General features: G+C 39.3%; 1 protein-coding gene across 1 annotated transcript; it reads right to left on the bottom strand.

The window, feature by feature from the left end:
- Positions 1-15,310: 15,310 nt before the first annotated feature.
- Positions 15,311-20,217, bottom strand: LOC112157457 (neuronal pentraxin-1). Its single transcript, XM_024290188.2, has 5 exons — positions 19,621-20,217; positions 19,255-19,462; positions 17,987-18,228; positions 17,730-17,909; positions 15,311-16,476 (listed from the first exon to the last, which is right to left on the bottom strand). Exons 1-5 carry the CDS (start codon positions 20,038-20,040, stop codon positions 16,255-16,257), a joined length of 1,272 nt encoding a protein of 423 aa, XP_024145956.1. The 5' UTR covers positions 20,041-20,217; the 3' UTR covers positions 15,311-16,254.
- Between the last annotated feature and the right edge of the window lie 560 nt (positions 20,218-20,777).

Here is a 20,777-nt window from a genome sequence, read left to right on the forward strand (position 1 = left end):
AACCGCAACAAGAAATTCTCCAGCCTGATTCAAGCTTGTTCAATTATTCATAGCTCACTGCTATTGCGGTGCTCTGGCACAGCGAGCGAGCGGGAGGGAGGGAGGAAGGCTGAAGCAGGGAGAGAAAGAGGGGGTGTCTTCTATGAAAAGAGGGGCTTCAGAGCTGGAAAACGCCCGGATCGTCAGTGTCATGATCCTCCTTCTGCTTTGGGTTTGAGGCTTCACTTTTTCCTGTGTTGTCAGAATCCCCGTCCTCTATTATCGTATGAGCTGCAGCGTTAATCTCATCCAGATTCCCGACTCTTCCCAGGACATTTCTTAGCATTCATGCCGCTGACTTTGAATTAAAAGATGGCTCTTTGCTTAACCCCCGTGGCCCCGTACAGCCTCCCATTTACAGTTGGGCGTGCGCTCTACCACCCCCTGTGGACGGCGAGGAGGGACACAGGTTCAGCACCTACACTTTGCCCTAATGATGTGAAACCACTGACCTGCTCATCCGCAGACCCTCATCCTGACATCTTCAATTATCTCTTCATTTTTCTGAGCTCATTTGGACAGAAGTGGTCCTCACGGAGGGTGAGGAGAAACGAAACTTTCCACATCAGAGACAGAAAAAGATTTTTTTTAAAAGAGAACGTCAAAACTGGAGGGAGAGAGTTTCAGGCAAAAGATGTTCAACAGCAGAAAACTTAAAGATGAGAAATAAAAACTGTAAAAGACCCAAAGGTTCATTGTCTAGCTTAAACTGCATAATTCTGTGAATCAATTATTCAGTTGGTTGTTAAATAGCAAAAATAAAAGTGAAATTAAAAACTGATTTCCAGAAGTTGAAAGTCTCAAATTTGGGCCAGAATTTTTGTCATTTAATTCCATTTAAAACCTGATGATCATGTGTGGAATATATGAAGAAAATCCATCATGGCGGCGCCTTTCTGCAAAGGAGGAGGGCAATAAGAAGAAGAGCATAAATAAGAAAGATAAAGACTCACTCCTATCATCTTTTGATCTATTTTCAAAGCGTTCCAAGTGGTCTTTTAGTTTTGATTTATGATTTAGCTATGAGTTGTTTTCTGGGAGATAGCTTCTGCAGTTTTGAGCTGGACTGTTGGCACGGAGCAACCCCGCCCCCCCTCCCCTCCCATTGCTGAGAGCTTGTTTCTTGTCCAACGTCACAAATTAGCTTTTTTAAACTGCATGCTTTTGTCTGCTCCTAATTCACATCAATTTGAATAAAGAAATACTCAGAAATGCAATTATAAGCTTAATTTTGTGTCTTCCATTATGAGAAAAAGGCCACAAAAACATCCTAAAACAACAATTTTCATGATGGTTTCAAGGAGGACAAGATGAGGAGCTGGAAAGGAACACGAGATGATGAACTAGTTTCTCTCCACACTGTCCACAAAGGCAGAACGACCCTGGAAAACTACTGACACTTGTTTGGCCTCACTAATACCAGCACTTTCAGCCTTCACCTGTAGGGGCAGTAAAGGGCTAAATAGTGTCAGAGACCGAGAAGATGGAAAGAAGAAGAAACTGGAGTGTGTTGGTAAGAATTTGTTTTATTTTAATTAGTCCCTTTAGAAATATGTCTTAAAAAACAACTCAGGCTTTTTGATTTTTGCTAAAAACGATATAAAAATAACCAATAAGGCCTTTAAATGTGTAAATTAAAGCTTCAAGTTTGGGGGGTTCTTAAATCCCTTTAAGTGTTTCTTTTGAAATTTACTGGCACAATGAAATTACATGAATCGTTCTTGACATTCGTGTCAAAAAATGTAAACGCCCTATGAAAGTCTGTATATTTTCCCACTTATTTGGATACATACAAATTTAATATCAATTTGAACATCACTGACTGATCCAAGTGATATGACTTTAAGTTAAAAAATGTTTTAATCCTATTTAAATGTTTCTATGAAATATAATTTCTGCTTTTGTTTAAATATAGACACTTCACACTCAAGGGACTTCACATTTAAGGGACTCTCCACTGTCTCAATGACGAGATTTCAGCCAAAGGAGCAAAAATAGCGAATATGAGGGAGGAAGTCCAAACTTTGACCTCCATTAAAATAGGAATTTATTGTTCAGATCTTTTTTTTAATGAGTAGAATAATAGTAAAGTTTTAGCTTGATTTATATACATTAATGTGTCCTAATTTCGTCACATGACTGTATCTGTAATTGGTAGAAGTTTGCAACTTTGTCCGTCTTTAGGAACGTCTTTCAAATGTTGAAACTCTCAAGGGTGAAAAGTTTCTCCTTCAGGAAAATCATCAAATTCTTTTGATTTGGAGCAGCTATATTGAGCAGCTTCACGATTCATTCCTCTCTCAGGCTGAATGACTTTATGCTCGCTCCCCACTTGAAGAACCTTGGAGGGGTCGATGGGTCTTCTGGATGAAATAACTGTTGATGTGTAGCAGCCAAACAGGAAGTGAATTTGGCAGTGATGGAATCAGAACGGACAACAAGAGCAGGCAGGAGAAAGGTCAATGTATCCATGAAAACAGCGAGGGACAGATGCAGGAGTCTCTATGCAGCCGGTGAGTGAGCACGGAACCGCGGAGAGGCCTTTTGCTCCGACTTTTTCAAGCTGTTCACACATATGTTTTCTTTACAAACAAAAGGTCCACATGTATAGAAGCTTGATATAGAAGATTCTTCACATTTCAATCATTTTAGACAAGAATGAAGATAGACGCACACCATAGAAAAGCTTTGATTGCAATGAAAGAAAAATATATTGAATCTCTGGATAGAAAAAAGAAAAATAGCCTCATATTTAATCAAAGTTACTTGAAGTGCAGCTCAGAAAGAGAGAGAAAAGATTGAACTTTTCTTACTTGACCTTGAATACATACAGTGTGTGTGAGCCAGAGGTAAAGGGTTAAACATGCCTAAATATTGTTTTTATGTATAGGATCCAGTTTTCAGAACCTCACAAACGCGGTTAGGAAACACCTGAGATCCACAGAACCACTGGAAAGAGCCTCCGTCTGTGAGGGAGGGGCTCGGTGCTCCACAGGGCTGCAGATCAAACACACTCTTCAAAGAGATCCGCTCCACAGGAAAGAGAAAAAAAAGGCTGAAATTGTTGGGATTGCCCACTCTTTAGAAGATGCAGACGAGCTAACAAGCTCATTAAGAAATCTGCTTTTGTGTTGTTGAGTTTTCAAGAAAACCCCCCCGCCCCCTTCGCCCCGTACCGACATAGACAGAATTAAAAGCAGCCGGCATTCGGGTTGGATCTCTGCAGTGAAGAATCTGATGTAAAACAATAGTGTCACTCTGAGGGCATCAGAGAACTCAACTGTGATGATATTATGAAAATCTGAAAAACTCTTTAAGAAAAAAATAAGATCAAAACAGCAAACGCTTTAGTAAAACATCAAAAGAGCTTTCAAGTTACTAGTTAATATATACGTGTGTGTGTAAGGGTCAGGAGTCAGAGCTCTGACTCCCCCTCTGGTCACCAGCAGGAACAGTCACCAGAGTACTAACTGCACTTCATCTCCCAGAAGCCCCAGCCCACAGTTCCTGGTTCCTGCTCAGCTGTCTCCAATCTGACAATCACCCACCTGCTTCTTAAGCAGCACACAACGCCACACTCACTGCGAAGTATTGTTTGAGCCACCCTGCCTGTATTTCCGAGCGTTCCTACCTGGACCTGATCTTTTGTTTCTGACTCTGCTTTATCTCCGATTGCCTGCCGCCTGCCCTGACCCTCGCCTGGACCCTGACCACTCTACTGTCTTCTTGGATTTTCCCATGCTCGTGATTGACATCTGCCTGCCTGACCCTGATTTAGTTTTGTGGACTTTTTATAAATCTGCTGTACGTGGAACCAGCTGTCTGCCCATTTGTGACAGTAAGTACCAAGCTAACCGTGAACACTGCAGTTCAACAAGATATATTGCTAGAGATTGAACACTAGCCTTTTACAATTGTCCAAGATTCATAAAGAGCGGCGCCATATGTGACATGTCGGTAAACAAGGTTTAGCAGACAGTAAAATTATTATAAAATGCTTAATATTGGTCCGATTTTAAAGATAACGAACTCTGATCATCAGAAAAATAAGACCCAGGCTGAGGCATTAATGTTTTTGTACAAATTGCAACAGATTATTTTAAACTTTTCTATGAATAAATACGTAAATACGGGTCAGGTGGAGAGTCAACGTCGCCACAGATGGCTTGCGCCAATTGTAGCCTGTATGTGCTCCGGCTTGAGCCGGGTTCTTCGCTCGCTGCTACTGAGGAAATCCTGTTTAGTTTCTTTTCTTCCATTTAGTAATATGCCTACCAGCGGGTCATCTGGTCTGGTCTGAGGTTGAAGCACCACCGTCAGCCTCCATGAAACAAAAAAGATCGGTGGTCCTGCCAGAAAACATGGAAATAATGTCAAGTCCGAAGCTGTCATTGACTCTGAATAGACTACAAGATCAGCTAAACGTTTATTATTGAGAGTAACTCAATCAAATCTTACTAAAATGTCTTCTATGAGTTCTCCTTTATTAGCTGACATTAATAATTTACCTGTAAAACGTCACATTTTAGTTTTTCCAGATCATTTTCTGCGATTGTAACTCAGCAGTAAACAGGCATCTCGACATATCCAACATGTCCAACTCTGCACATGCTACAAGCTAGCATGTCATCTCTAGCCTTTATACAGTTTAACTAATTGGGTCAGAGCTCTTTTAAGAGTTCACAAATCTAAAAACAAACAGCCTTTTTCAAATTTATTTTACTGTCTTAAGGTTTTATTAAATAAAACAAATTTGAGCCAAACTGAGCAGACAAACTAAACATCCCAATAAGACGAGCATGTCCAAAGTCCGGCTCAATTTCAGATTTCTACCAGCCCAAAGGTTCCTGTCATAGAACCAGTAATGTGTCCCCCCCCCCAGTACTTTCTAACAACTGTGATTACTCAATTGTGATAGGCTCACATGTTGTAACACTGTTGCCACCCTTTAGTCCCCTTTCTAGCTCCATTCTAAAATGTCGACTTTTAAACAAAATGATTAGATTTGTTTCTCAAATCAATGTTTGGTACTTCTGAATTAAGATTTATGTTGTTTCCCTGTTCATATGACTTGCATTTAGAAGTTTACAGTGAGCATTTAAAAATGAATAACATGTAAAATCTGATATAACATCAGTTCATTCTTTCAATTCATCTTATTTCAGGTCTTCCAATACAAAATTCACTGGTATTTTTGTAGAAATGTGAATAAATGAAAACTAATCCATTGCAAAGGAAAAAAGTTAATCACATGGTCAATTTACATTTAATGTTACTAATAAGATTCAAAGAATGCAGGATGATTGTTCGTCCCTCACAAATTTTCACCTCCCTAAATCTGACCCTCTTCACCAATCCTGCTGTAAAAAGTTTTTACTCGAAGAGCTTTGTTTAGTTTTTTTCACTAATAATGTTAGATTATTAATAACACAAACTGCAGGAGTGTTTAACAGCATGAAACTAAACCAGAAGGAAGGCGTGTTGCAGAACTGAAGCCCTGCTTGCATCATCAGGTGGCTCTCTTGTGCTGCAATTTAAATCACTTATGAAAAACAAACAACAGAGAAGGATTTTTAGCCCGACAACACCAGACGTTATACATCTGAACACCTTTCATGCGTTTAAATTCTCATATTTAAGCATAAAAATAAACTTTAATGGAAGGAAAGGATTTTAGGAATTAGCCTGAGTCTTGAAATTTAAGTTTAAATTTGAATTTATTAATTGTTTCAAGTATGGTCGATTATAACATAATTCATTCAACATAGGAGCATAAGTCACAATCATATTCAGAGAGTATATATCCTTGTACCTCTTTGATATCCTTATTTTGCATTTTATAAACTAAACTGTCAATTCTTGAAATGGGAAGGGAAGAAGCAAATTTATTAAATGCCTTCCCTTCTATAATCCTTAATTTAACAATGATACATGGTTGCTATATTGTCATTTATCAAATATAAGACCTGATACTAACCTTATCCAATGATATATATATTTGTCAGTAATCGCAATGACTTTTATCAATAACATATCAGTAATAATATAATTGGCAAGTTTGAATAACTAAGAGAAAAGCTAACAGAAACTTTTTTTTTTTTTTTTTTTTTTATTTAAAACCTAAACCTAAAAACAAACAAATAATTCTGAACCTTTCACAGATTGTTTTCCAGAAAATAAGTGCAGCCGCTTCTTTTGGTTCAGGTAGAACCGCGCAAGTCGTAACAGGCAGAGGTGAGTCACAAGCATGAGATCATCCAAGAAGAGACTAGAGGACTCAGAGTCCAGGTGGAGGTCAGGGCAGGCGGCAGGGAATCAGAGAATAAACAGAAACAGAAGATCAGGTCCAGGTAGGAACGCTCAGTAATGCAGGCAGGGTGTCACAAACAATACTTCGCACTGAGTGAGGCTCTGAGTGCTGCTTAAGAAACAGGTGGGTGATTGTCAGATTGGATTCTGGTGAGTGGCATCCAGAAACTGTGTGCTGGGGCTGCTGGGAGCTGTAGTGAGTTAAGTTCTGTGGCGATGGCTCCAGCCGGTGCTGGTGTGGCTTACATGTTGTGATGTCGTTTTTTTTTTATTTTTTTACACGTGTTGCAGGTTGGGAGTTTCAGGTATTGTTAATACAATAGCATTGCGGGGAAAGAGGGTGGAGTTGTTCTGCGCCAACCCAAACTCAGAAATGATTTTTTTTAATTAACTACTGCCGCTCTGGAGAAACTATGTCCTAGAAAGCAACACAGGTGTTTAGATTTTGGCTAAGAACGGCATTATTATAGCTAAAAGACCATAAGGAATGCTTTTAGCATAGATGAAAAGATGATTGGAGTAGGATTTTAAAGTTTTAGTGATGGAGTAAAATCATCACAGGAATGGGAGCTCCTTAGTGGTGTAATAACTTGTTTTTTTCCAGCTTGTAGCTTTAAAAAAAGATCCTGAAAAATGCTTTTATTCAAGGATAAGTCGGTTCTGTTTGAACTACAGTGAACAGTGTTTGATCCATCCTTCAAGTTTCATTTCTCTATATTTGTTGTGTTGCTTGTTCAAAGGAAGATGAAAAGAAAGTCATAAAAACTCAGACTAGAGCGGATGTCGGATGTGGAGCCGTGAAGCCCTCTGAGGCTTGTGTCCGACACTCAGGATAAATTCAGAGGAGTTCCACCTGACCTGTTGGAGAGAGGCATCCATCCACCTTGAGCCAGCTGCCCAGGAAGCCTCATTATCCTCCCTGCATCCTTCCTGAAAGCTTCTGCTGATCAGTAAATGCCACAAGTTTCGCTCCCCGCTGTGCAAGCTCTCACCATGAGCAGCGAGCGGAAAGCAGAGGAGGAGTGCCACACTTAGTCCCCGATGATGGAGGGGGGGGGACCACGGTGCTGCGGTTCACGTTAAAGCATCTCCTTTGCTCTTGGAGTGCCAGATCCTGAGCGGGGCCACATTTGTTCGTGTTATTTTCAGCTTTAGTAACCTTTGTTGATCACAAACAACCAAACCTGGCGTCGATTTAACTGCTGCGGCTCCGAACTAAAACGACATTTGTGTCTGGGATGCCACGAGGGGCAGCTCATGAATTAATGAGCCGCCAGTTGAGATGTCACATCTTTATCAGCTCTCTCACAGAGGAACAACAGAGGCAGAGAAACTCAACGGCGCCGTGAATCTCGGGCGGCTCGACTCTAGAGACATGATCTTTAAAAATACTCACTTTCTCTGTTTGGTGGGAGCAGATTTGCATACCGCCTTTGTTTTTGTATCAGCATTTATTCAATTGTTGAGTCCGATGGGAGCTGTTTCATTGTGTTTGTATTTTTGTGTTTTGCTTTTACTTTTATGTTTGGCTTAAAAACTTGATTTGCATACTTTACTTCTAAGTTATTCCAGGTAAACTTCTCAATGTCCATATTTCGTCTTTTTACAGCAAGTTGGAATAAATTTAAAATTTACGCAATTATATTTTTTCATCAAATTAGGCCGTTGTGACTTTTGGGTTAAACCAGATTTCCCATTTGGTTTAAGACTGACATCCATCTAATTTCTGAATCCCTTTTGGGGTCACAGGGTTGCTGGAGCCAACCCGGGTACTGTTGAGAGAGGGGCGGGGTTCATCCTGAACAGGTCGCCAGTCTGTCGCAGGGCCACTCACTCATATTCACATCTAAGGGACATTTATTAACCTATGAAGGATGTTTGTAGACCGTGGGAGGAAACCGGAGAAAATCCACAAATGCACAGAGGGAACATGCAAACCCAGTCAGGATTCAAACCAAGGCCTTCTTATCGTGAAGTTAGACTTCTAAGACCTGAGAAGGACACAAGGATCTCATGATGAGAACATAATGGATGATTATTAGTTTGGTTTAAAATATTTGTTGTAGTAGAATAACAAAAACTTTATGAAAGTTTGAAAACAGCCTCATGTAGAGACACTTTTTAACTAATTTTAACAAGTGGTGGATGGATGGATGGATGGATGCTTTGTTTATCATTGTCACATGTACAAAGAAATTTAAAATTGCGCTTAGGTAAGTGTAACAATAATCAACAAAACAATAAAAATGTACAATTAATTCATAAAAAGTTTATAATTTGATCATAATAGTGTATCATTTGGTCATTAATTTATGAACAATTAATAATAGTGTATCATTTGGTCCTTCATTTTCAAAAAGGAAAATGCAATATTTCATGACTTTACAAATATTCGATAAAGAATGCCTCATTTGGTAAGTGATTAACAACAAACGTGCATAATTTTGTCAAAAATTAACAAATATTTCATAAAAAGTGCATTATTTTGTCACATATTTACAAATATTGTATAAAAAGTACATTATTTTATCATAAATGTAAAAATATTGTATAAAAAAGTGCATAACTGTGTAAATAATTTACAATTTTTTTTAATAAAAAGTTCATTTTTTGCCATAAATTAAAATATATTTTTACAAAAAGTGCAGAATTTGGTCATATATTGTATAAAAGTGCATATTTTTTCATGTATTTAAACAAATATTGTATAAAAAGGGTGAATTTCTTTCATAAGTGTACAAATAATGCATAAAAAGTGCATAATTTTGTCATATATTTGAGAAAATATTTTCTTCCATAAATACACAAATAATATATAAAAAGTGCAAAATGTTCTCGTATTTTTAAAAGTATTGGATAAAAAGTGCATACGTCAGTCATCGATTTCCAAATATTGTATAAAAATGCATAATTTGATCACGTATTAAACATATTGTATTAAAAGTGCATCATTTTGTCATTAATTTACAATTAATAGATAAAAATTGCAAAGTTTGGGTATTATTGATTTAAAACAATTAGAAAAATCTGTTAGCATTGCTAGAACAAGTGTGGTCTTAATAAATATTGTTAAAAATATTAATAATATGAATAAAAAATCTTAAAAAAAGAAAAGATCTAAAATTTAAAATACAGGAGGTTTTTTTTAAATATCCATCATTGCAAAGTTTCAGCAGCTGCAGTTAAATTTCACATTTTTTAGCAATAACTGAAATATTTATTGATGTTGGATAAAAAGTCTTTGCTTTACTCGACCTGTAACGTCTGCCTGAAGGTAAACAGGAAGTGACTGGGGTGTGAATTGTCTCTGATGTTCTTTGCTCTGTTGAGGGAATGGGAGCTGGGTAGGTTTTCCACATGGGCAGGGGGACAGTCAACATCCCCGCTGGAGAGTTTTCCTCTGAGCTACACACCTCAGAACGTACGTTAATATCCGTTCTGTGGTGAGACACAACGGCTCTAAATCAGCCCTCAGTGGGGCATAAATCAGCTAATGGCAGAACACTTTAACGTCAAGGGAAACAACAGCCTTGCAGAGACGGAGTGAAACTTTTTCTCTACTTTTCTGTCAAGTGAATACTAGAACTTGTAACTGTGCCCAGAAATCAGCATTCTGCTGCTGAGTGCAGTGATTTTGTAGAGAACTGAGAAACATGGGGGCATCCTCTCCTTACCTCCCATCTGAACAGAAGCATCTGTTTGCGTTGCCAGGTAAGGACGTGCCCTAGAATATGTGCTTTGCAGGCAAAACATTACATAACCGGCTTTATTGTTGGAAACCCAAAACTGCTCTCCGGAACTTTTTCCTCACGCCGTGTCCTTTGTGTTGCGTCAAAGGTTCATGACGAAACTGTGAAAATATAATCAATCGACATAACCGGTCATCCAGGTAACCTCCTGTGTTTCATCATGAAGAGCTGTCAGTCGGCGCCGCTCATGTAAGAAGCGGCTTAATGTTTGCATCTCCCTCCGATTGAGCTCATCCTTTAGGCTGTCTGGATCTATTTTGGTCTATCTGCTTTAAATTCTGCACAAAGCTGAGTCTGAAGCACAAATGCAATCGCACTTCAACAGTATGCTGGATGAGGGCTTAGCAGCATGACAACAGCAAGGTGTGAGCTGCATTCTGGAAGCTGGAACTGGCATCATGTGGTTATTGATGAGTGTTCTGTGGAGTGGCCTGCTAAAGCCGTGGTCGGCGTCTAATCCCGCTGGTCTTACTGTCAAACATCATTACAGGAGAATCTCTACCTCTGGTGACAAAAAGTTGGATGAAGACCATCTTAGTCTGAAGATCGTTGATCTTTTTAGTTCAGTTCTGCACATTTTTTAGTCTTTATCTGCTGCAGTTTTCATAGGATTTTGGTTTTAAAGCAGCTGAACATAAACTCTGCTTTGAAAACGATCTTGAGTCAATTTCAAGCCAAATTCTTTGCTTGTTTTTGTCTCATTATGACTCAATATTCCTAAACTTTCCATAAAGTGAAGCTAAAGAGCTTCACAGTAAAATGTTTGGTTTAAGGTTGCTCTAGAAAAGAGGATTTATACGCATTCTGTCAATCAAAAAAATTCTGTCTTTGCATAATTAGCAGTTTTTACATGCATATTCATAAATTAATCATTTAAGGAACAAACTCCAAACTTGATTTATTTTTAAGTACATCTAATCATCCATTTTCTTAACCTGCTGGATCCCTTTAGGGTTCACAGGGATCCCTAACCTGGCTCCTTTAGGGCAAAGACAGGCTACACCCGGGACAGGTCGTCATACACACTCTCAACCACACCTAGGGACACTTTAGAGTAATCAGTTAACCAGCGAAGCATGTTTTTGGACTGTGGGAGGAATCCGGAGTTCCCTAGAAAACCCTCACATTCACAGGGAGAAGATGGAAACTCCACACAGGAACGTCCCAACCTGGATTTGAACCGGGACCTTCTCGCTATGAGGTCAAAGTGAATCTAATCTAATCGACTAATCTAATTGACTTTAGTCTAATGTAAACTAATGTAATTAATTTTATATGATCAAATGCCATCTAATTTAATCTAATGTAATTTAATCTAATTTAATTTAATTTAGTTATTGCAATGTCATCTAATTGTCATGTAATGTGATCTATTGTAATGTCATTTAATCTAAAGTAATTAAATTTTATTTTATCAAATCTAATCCAATGTAATTTAATCTAAAGTAATTCAATCTTATCTAATATAACATAATTTAATCTGATCTAATCAAGCTGACTCTAATATAATTTAAACTAATGTAATTTAATTTGATCTAATTTAGTCGACTCTAGTCTAATGTAAACTAATTTATTTTATTCTAATGCATTTTAATCTATTCTAATGTCATTTAATCTAATGTCATTTAATCTAATTTAATGTCATTTAATCTGATTTAATGCCATTTCATTTAATGTCATCTGAATTAATCAAATATAGTTTATTCCAATCTAATGACATTTACTCTACTCTAATGTTATTAAATCTAATTTAATTTTAACTAATCTAATTTAATCTAATCTAATCTAATCTAAAATAATGTCATTTAGTTTAATGTAATCTAATTTAATTTATTGTCATCTAATGTAATTTAATCTCAGTTAATTTTATTTAGTCTAATGCAATGTCAATTAATCTAATGTAATCTTGTTTTGTGTCATTTAATCTGATGTAATTTAATCTAATCCAATGTAATCCAATGTAATTTAATCTAAAGTAAGGTAATATAATCTAATGTATTCTAATATAATCTAATTTAATGTAATCTAATGTATTATAATCTGTCATTTAATCTAAAGTAATCTAATCTAATCCAATATAATTTAATCTAAAGTAAGGTAAACTAATGTAATCTAATCTAGTCGAATCAAATATAATCCAGTATAATTTAATCAGAAGTAAGGTAATCTAATGTATTCTAACCTGTCATTTAATCTAAAGTAATCTGATCTAATCTAATCTAATCTACACGTCTTTCCCTCCAGAAATCAACGGTCTGTCACTTTCTTGTCACTCAGATCTGACATGCTTCGTGTCATTCTCCCTTTGGCCAGCAGGCGGCAATGTGCTGACAGCGTTCATGTGTTTTGGTGAAGTGCGAGATGAGCACAATCTGAAACCATTTCAACGAACCAACATCCATGTTCATGATCTGCTCAATGGAACATGAAGTTGAACTGCAGCAAGTTTAGTTTAAAAAGTGTGAACCGCTCAGACAAAGTTCATGTATGACCGTCTACACGCCAGATGTTTGCAGAACGGGACTCCAAACTGCATCAACGGCTAGTAGACGTCTGTTATAGACTTTGCACATAAATGTAAACATGAATCACCATTTCGTGAGCATATAATGAACATCTGAACTGTGTAAATGTTACATGTTTATTCCACGCCGTCATAATTGTATGTAATTTATATCTACTGATGTCTCTCCAGGGTAATAGCTGCCAGGCACCAATTAAATATGACAATGCTCGAAGGGAAACTAGGGGTGCATGACACTGGAGATGCAGTTGATTTTACAGATGATGTATAACGGGACTGCTTTGACTTGTTTATGCAGGAATTCTTGAGTCTTTGGGCATTTTTAAGACATGGAAGTTTCTATTACATTGAACCGTTTACATGATCTGATTTGATGAGGATGTTATCAATATTTTTATGTTTTAGAAATGAATGGGACTAAGCACTTTCCCATGATTCTTGAAAACCATGAGTCAGTTTTTATGGGAACCCACTGGCTGCTTCTTATGTACCAATCAATGATACAATCTGAGTGGTTTAATATATTTGGGCCAACCCTAACCAAGTGGTACCGTTTATTTATGTAGTACATATTAATACTCTAAAGATACGTTCACATCGCCCTCGGTGATGAGCCTTATAGCAACCAGTTTCAATAAAAAGTTTATGTAAACACACATGTCAGGCCTCCACATTCAAAATTCTTATGTTTACTCAAGTTTTTACAATTGTTTTCTGGCTCTACATAGAAAAAACTAGGACTGGGTTGATAAAATCAATGTATCGATTTGAATCGATTTAAACTTAATAGATCAAGAATCAATTCATAAAAAATATAAATCGATTCAGCACACAAAGCTAAAGTCCGCTAGCTTGATGCTAACGTTTAATGGAATTTCCCTTAGGACGGCTAATGCTAACGCTCGGTCTAACTAAACATAAATTGTTGACTAAATGAACATCTTTATAAACTCGTAGGTATGAATTTCCAAACTCTTTCAAGGAAATATTTTTAAAGTAACTATTTGTGGTCTAAAACGTTGTTTTCCCCTCATACTTTCTTCTTCTTCTGGAATAAGATGCAATGCTGCAGCATGATCGCCACCTAGTGGCCAAACTGAAACGTCCTCCAGGAGAAGCAGAACAATGTTTACAATGTTAATGATCTGAACATTTTTGTTAGAACTTCTCCTTTAGAGAATCCATGTAACACTGGATGATATTAATCTCATTGTTTCACTGATACATTTTACAGTATGTGAACTGGGTCAGATTAATATAAATATATTTAAATCATATAGTAGATTATTAATGTATTTCTAAACAAATGTTGAAACTCAAAATTGAATCGAAAAAAAATTGGAATCGAGTCGATTTAGGTTCTTGTGAATCAAATTAAATCGTTTCGGGAAATTATAATCAATACCTAAAAAAAACTTGACCATTAAACACAGGTTATAACCGGCCAAATGGTAGTGACATAGACATTACTTCCATTTTAATTCACAGACGTTCTAACCGTTCGAAAATTGATCACGAAGAAGGAATTTGTACCAGGCCGGAATTCTGACACTAAGTATTTTTATATATCGGAATAGAGCTTTTGACATTTTAACACAAGCTTCGTCCAACTGTAGGTGGAGGACATTTATGAGTAAACAGTAGAAAATGAAACAGACGAAGAAGGACCCCCTCCCCTGAGTAAACCACATGCTAAAGGCGCCACATGCCTGATGTGAACGTACCATTAAACTCTTAAAGGGGATGAATGAGCTCATCAAGCTGCATTCTTTTTGGACAAAAATTGGCAACTCAACTGGGATTTTATGATATTTGATCAGTAAAAGCTCCCTTTAATGCATCTTAAGAAAAATGCTAAAATATTTGAAGACATACTCCAATAAAAATTGTGTTTTTAACATGTTTTTGTGGCGTTTTTCTGGTGACAGAGGACATTTATTAAGAAAATTAAGCTTAAAATTGTACTTCTGGGTATTAAACCCTTAAAGCCTGTTGTCTCAAATATGTGACAAACCAAATTAGCAATAAAATTACCTAAATGTAGTGAATATCTTTTTCATAGATGGGAATAAATTCAAGCGTTAAGGAGTTAATTTGGTTGCAGTTTTTGGCTCCATTTTGATGCATCCACTTGTAGACAAATAGATCCATGAACGTCTTTGTTTTCCTCATCTGAGCTGGAATCTGGATTAAGACTGGACGGCTGGATAGCTCCAGAATTGATCTCCATTTTTGCTGCATCAGTTATGTTAAGGTCCGCCCACAACTTGAAGGCAAATTTCTAATGAACTCCTGCAGAAACTAAGTCCTAGAAGACGACACAGGTCTTTGATTTTGGCTAAAATTGTCAAATTAAAAGACCAATGGGAATGCTTTAAAGATTGATCAAAAAATGTTAGGCTGGTGAGTTTTGAACGATAACTTTCAGAAAAATCATAAACGAAGAGTCAGGGTTTCTGGAGGCACAAACCCAATTCCTAATGAAAAAAACTGTAAAAACTGAAAGAGAAGCTGTTCCTGCAGGAACATACAATGCTGCACTTTTAGTTGCACTCATCTGAAGGGCAGTGTTGAAAAGCTGATATGACGAGGCACTTTTCCCCTCCGTGCTGTCTTCAGTGCAGCAGAAAGAAAGAACGGCTGCACAGTTTGACCTTCCTCCGCCTAAAGCCAGGACTGCACGGCGCGGTTAGGTATCACAATTTTATTACAAAAATTAAATTCTTCATCTCTCAGTTTTGCCATGCTTGGAGCATATAACAATACAGTAAAAAACCCAGACCCAGAGAAGATAGTAAAGCAGACTTCAACAATGCTTTCACAGCACTCCGTCATTCATGCTGTTACTCTACAGACACGGTAACATTCCTAATACAGAGGAGTACAAACACCTGCCAAAACACATCATGTCAGTCAAATGAAAGTACATTTACCAACCAGAGAAAAAGGAACCAGGAAATAAATCCAGCTTTGAAAGGAAGAAGGAGTTCACACTGAGTTTGCAACTGAAAACATACGGAAATGTGCTGAATACTCGAACCAGCCCAAGGCACCCAGGCTTCGTAGCGATGTTGGCAAGTTTTGACGACATTCTCACAGAAACACTTGAAGCGCACGATGATAACGAATTGACTCTGCGGCGTCTTTCATCGTACCCTCCTCTTTCGGCATTCTTCATCAGTCGGTCACAGTGCAAGTTCCGGGGGGGTGTGGCAAGGGGAGGGGCCTAAAGTGAAGGACAGAGCAGGAGACGAGGGGTGGTTGATGGGTTTCACTGAGCTGTACCACATCAGACGTCACTTCACAGCGCGAAACACCGACAGGGATTGGGCGGGCTGCATCACGCCAAAGATGGATCGCCAGCTGCACGTCCAAGATGGGAGGAGCCAAACAAAAGGTTGAGGTGTGTGCTTTCAACTCAACGCCCAAAAAAAAAAATAATGAAAGCAAATAGCGATATTTTCTCACAGAGGCTTCCAGGGGGAGTCAGAGTCCCTCGAGATGTTTAAATAGCTAAGAACGATATAAATCCCAGATTTTAAGCTTACCGATAACTCAGAAAGTCTCTAACAAAATGAAGACGGGAACGACGAAAGCGCAGAAGTACGAAGAGGCCTTTCTGGAACGGTCAGTTCAGTTGAGCGAACGGCACGGCTCAAAGGTCCATTTGGTTGCTCCACCAAATATTTCAATGTTGCTCTCTGTCCAAGAGAAGACGTTTCCGGCCGGTGCTTTGCTGTTGCACGTTGCCAAGTTGTAGATCTCTGCCATGGAGAGTTTCTTATTCCAGATATTTAGGTGTGCTAGCTCGCCGACGAAAGCTTGCGTCGCGTCGAAGCCTCCGCCCAACGTGTCCTGTGGAGGGAGACCAGAAGGTTCAGAACCTGAAGCTGCACACCTCTACTAACAAGAATATCTATTGTTAGGCCCAAATGGGCACATCTGGCTCAAGTCTAGGTGGAAAACCAAAAATAGGGCTATAACAAAACCTGGACACCAGTGAGAAAAAGGGAATTAGTCTGCTGGTTAAAACAAAAAGACAAAACGAAGGGAATTGGAACATAAAATAAGTCAGGAAGTCTGTTGACCCAGCCTACGTAAAGAAAACAAACAAATAAAGCCAGCAAACTAAGACTACCAAAGTCTAACCACAAACTAAAATAACAAAACCCAGTAAGACTGCTGAGGACAAAAGGGTAAAAGAGAACGAACTAAACCAGCCCCACACCACTAAAAACCCCAACCAGCTCCTCAGCCTGCTGCTGGTGTGGCCTCCTCTATAGTGAAGGGTAACCAAACAGGGAAGTTGGAGACTGACTCCACTCACAGCCGAAATTTGAAAATCCAGTCAGAGGGGCGGGACTTGAGGGCAGGACTTTTATCATTATGTGAGACTTCTGAAACTTGCATGTTTGCCACAAAATTCAACTGTAATACCTAAATTCAACCTTTAGGGGGCAGCACACAGGGGGGTTTTGACTATATTTTTAATAATTAAACAATTTTATTTTGATTGATCAAAAATGTGGCAACAATCAACAGAACACTTTTAAAGCCACATTTACAGAGACCAACAGTCAAAAAAAGTTGATTTAGGGTTTCGTTACCCTTTAAATTCCCAGCAGCAATTTAACCTGCCAGGACAGTGGTTGCTATGGTAATTCAACAAATGTCATTTTTAAATTGTTAACGTGATCAACGTAATACTAGCAAATTGATTTTCTCCTTCAGAATTTACTGGAATCATCGAGTTAATAGTCAAAAAGTTACAGTTTAAAGATTTTGAGTTTAAGCGTCGCCAGGTGTTAAAGGGTTAATGAGTTTCCGGTTCCATATGTTTTTCTGGAAATGTCTAGCTTTGTGCCTCCAGCTATTACGTCTCTGAAATTACATCTTTCATTGCTTTTCTGAGTCAACTTAAACTGATAAAGCACACTAAAATGATCCATAATTAGCTCAGCCAGCGCCAACTGCCCGGCCTAAAATGTGCCTGGCAGATTTCCCCCCACCTCTAATCTTTGCTTGAAATGAAAACCCTAATTATCCGGGTTTGTTTGTCTGCGGGGGATTAAAGAGCAGCTCATTTAAAAAAGGAAAAGCATGTGCACCTGCTCCTGCCCCAGCACCAGCACTCCCTCTGGCTTGATGGGGTGGTACGGCGCCAGGTTTTCCCCGTTTCCCCGCAGGACTCCATCCTGGTAGGCCTCCCACATGCCGTCCCGGGTGGTCCACGTGATGCACAGGTGATGCCACTTTCCGTCGTTGATGAGGAACGGCAACTTTGCGACCTGGAAGCAAAGATTGATTTCTATAAATAACCTCGCCGTCTGCAGCCTTCGATCTGCTGTAACGCCGTTCTGGTTACCTTGTCGTTGATGAGGAACTCCATGGGGTTGTTCCCCCACTCGATCAGGACCAGCTCGTTGGCTTGACCCGGGACGGCGTAGGAAAAGGGCGTCCCCACGCCGGGGGAGGCGTTGGACTTGATCCACAGACACACACTGAAGGAGTACATCTCAGGGAGGCTCCTTTTGGCTTTGGCATACATGTAGTTGGTCCTCAGAGGGAAGGTGAGCTGGAACTTGTCTGTGGGCCTGACGTCCTTGTCTGTGGAACACAATGTCATGAAAAAAATGACTTTTTAAAGTTACAAGTTAACGCTTTACCTAAAAAAAGAAAAAAAAAATCATAAAAAAATGTTTTACTTGCTGCTTATTCCCCCTAAAGAGACATTAAAATAAAAAAAATAAAAAAAGTTTTTTTTTCTTTTCTAAAAATACATTGGGGTTCTGTACATGTTACTATCTGGTACGAACAAGTTACTATCCAGAATTTGTTTTTTTTTTTTACTTCAATTTTCAGAAATAAATATGTTCTGGTGAACTGGTGCACCAGATAGTAACTACATTTTTTTTTTCTAAAAATTGAAAAAAAAAAAAGTTTTCTTTTTTTTCTAGTGCTCACCAGTTTGCAACTAGAAAATATATATTTTTACTTCAATTTTAGGAAAAAAAATGTTTTTTACTTAATTTTTTTTTCTTCAATGTCCCTTTAGGGCCTCCGTACCTTTGGAAGTAATACACACAATCAATATTTTAAAAAACGTTTTCTAAATGTGAATCACCATTTCGATGTGCAGGCAGTTAAAGGGTTAAGTCCCATTAGTTGTCACACATCTAGGTGTGTTAAGCATTTGACCCTGGGGGAGCGGTGAGCTGCAGACACAGCTGCTAACCCCCAAATCCAACCCCTTAATGTTTTACTTTTAGAGTCTTTGGTTTGACTCGGATTTGAACTCAGGACCTCCCAGTCTCAGGGCGGACGCTCTACCCCAAGGACACTCAGCTGTTTTTCTCACCTTTTTCCACAACAACCGGAATTTCTCTCATGGGATTTGTCGTGATTCCTGGGATCAAACAGAACTTTCCTCCTTATCATTTGTTTAATGCATAACAGAACTTTTCTGCCGTTTAAAATAAAGATCCCGCTTAAATTTACACTTTTAAGTGAGTTAACGCTCCAGAAAAACAAGCAAAGCGGTCTTGAGATATGCAAAGCAATGCAGCTCTTCCTTCTGCTCCCTCGCGCCAGTGCGCCCCATGATTGCGGCACTCCCGCACAGCCTTCACGCACCTTTCTCCAGGTCAGTGATGCGGTGGTGCAGGGACGTGAGCGTGGACTCGACCCTGTTCCGCTGCTCGGACTCGTTCCTCGAGCCCGGCTTGCTCTCCTCCAGCGTGTTGACCCGGGACAGCACCTGCCTCTCCATGTCGTCTATCTTGTTCTGCAGCAGATCCTTCAGGCTGTTCGCCTGCGCGCTGCTGTTCCCGCGGCTGTACTGCTGCAGGACACAAGACACACAGTTAAAGTGGTTCGTTTTCTCATTATTCTCTATTCTGCGGGCTTTATTTCTGAGGTAACACATGTGGCTCCAAAGGACTCTAGCGCGTAACAGAGTTTGGGTTTCCTCCCTCTGAACTTCGGACGGGCCTCTCCTACCTCCAGGTTCTCCAGTCTCTGCTTGAGCGTCTGTAAAGTCTGTCCCAGCTGCGCCAGAGTCTCCGTGGTGCCCCGAGATACATCCCCCATGGTGTTCTTGGAGCCCGGCCGCCTCCCGCCGGGTCCCGCTGCGGCCGGGAGGCTCTGGCTCTCACAGCGGCTCAACTTGGACGTCAATTCCCTGATTGTCTCCTTCTGGTTGACGATAGTCTCCTTCTGCTGCAGCACGGTCTCCCGCAGCTGGATGATGGTGGTCTTCAGGTCCTCCGCGGGCCCGCTGTTCTGCATGGAGGCGGTGCACAGGTCCATGTCTTTGGGCACCGACGTGCAAATGAACTGCGTCTGTCCGAAGTCCTGCGCGGAGCTCTGCGCGACCAGCAGAGAGCAGAGTAGAAAAAGTTTCCGCGAGAATCCCGCCATGGCTCCGGTAGTGAACGGAGGGCTGCCGCTGCGCGTCTGCGTGGCTTTCAGCACCACGGAGCTGTCCACTGGAGCTGTGCGGCGGCGGAGCTGCGCGCGGCTTTTATAGCGCTCGGAGCGCGTGCAGCTCAGCTTCTCCGCATCGGGGAGGGAGGGAGGAGGAGGGGGGGCAGTGGGTTCCACAGCTCAGCTCTGCCTCTTATTTAAGGACGTACGGGGTAGAGAGGCGCGCAACTCAGAGGTGAGGATGAAGGAGAAGACTTTAAACAAGCCTTATAGGTAATTTCACCTTTGTGGGGTCAAGAAAGTTCTATTCTATTCTATTCTATTCTATTCTATTCTGTCATTTATTTATCTGCAGTTCAAGACGAATTAGCACAAGTTCTACGTAGAAGCAAAAATGCAATATAATGAACTAAAACTGGAAAAAATGTAAAGAAAAAAAGAAATGAAAGCAAGACATTACTTCAAATGACCACTTCGTAGTGAAAATACAAAAGGAAACACAACAATTTACTATGAGAAATAATAAGAATTAAAGAAAAGTTTAAAAATGTGTTTTCTATGTGCAAAATCTGGATGATAATTTACTGAATTATGTTTAGTTTCTTAAATATTTTTAAAGGAATAAGTTAATATTAAAGGTATTCTATTCTATTCTATTCTATTCTATTCTATCATTTATTCATCTGCAGTTTGAGACAAACAAGCCCAAGACATCTTATTTTAATGCAAAT

The sequence above is a fragment of the Oryzias melastigma genome, linkage group LG1 (assembly GCF_002922805.2).
Source record: "Oryzias melastigma strain HK-1 linkage group LG1, ASM292280v2, whole genome shotgun sequence".
Lineage (NCBI taxonomy): Eukaryota > Metazoa > Chordata > Actinopteri > Beloniformes > Adrianichthyidae > Oryzias > Oryzias melastigma.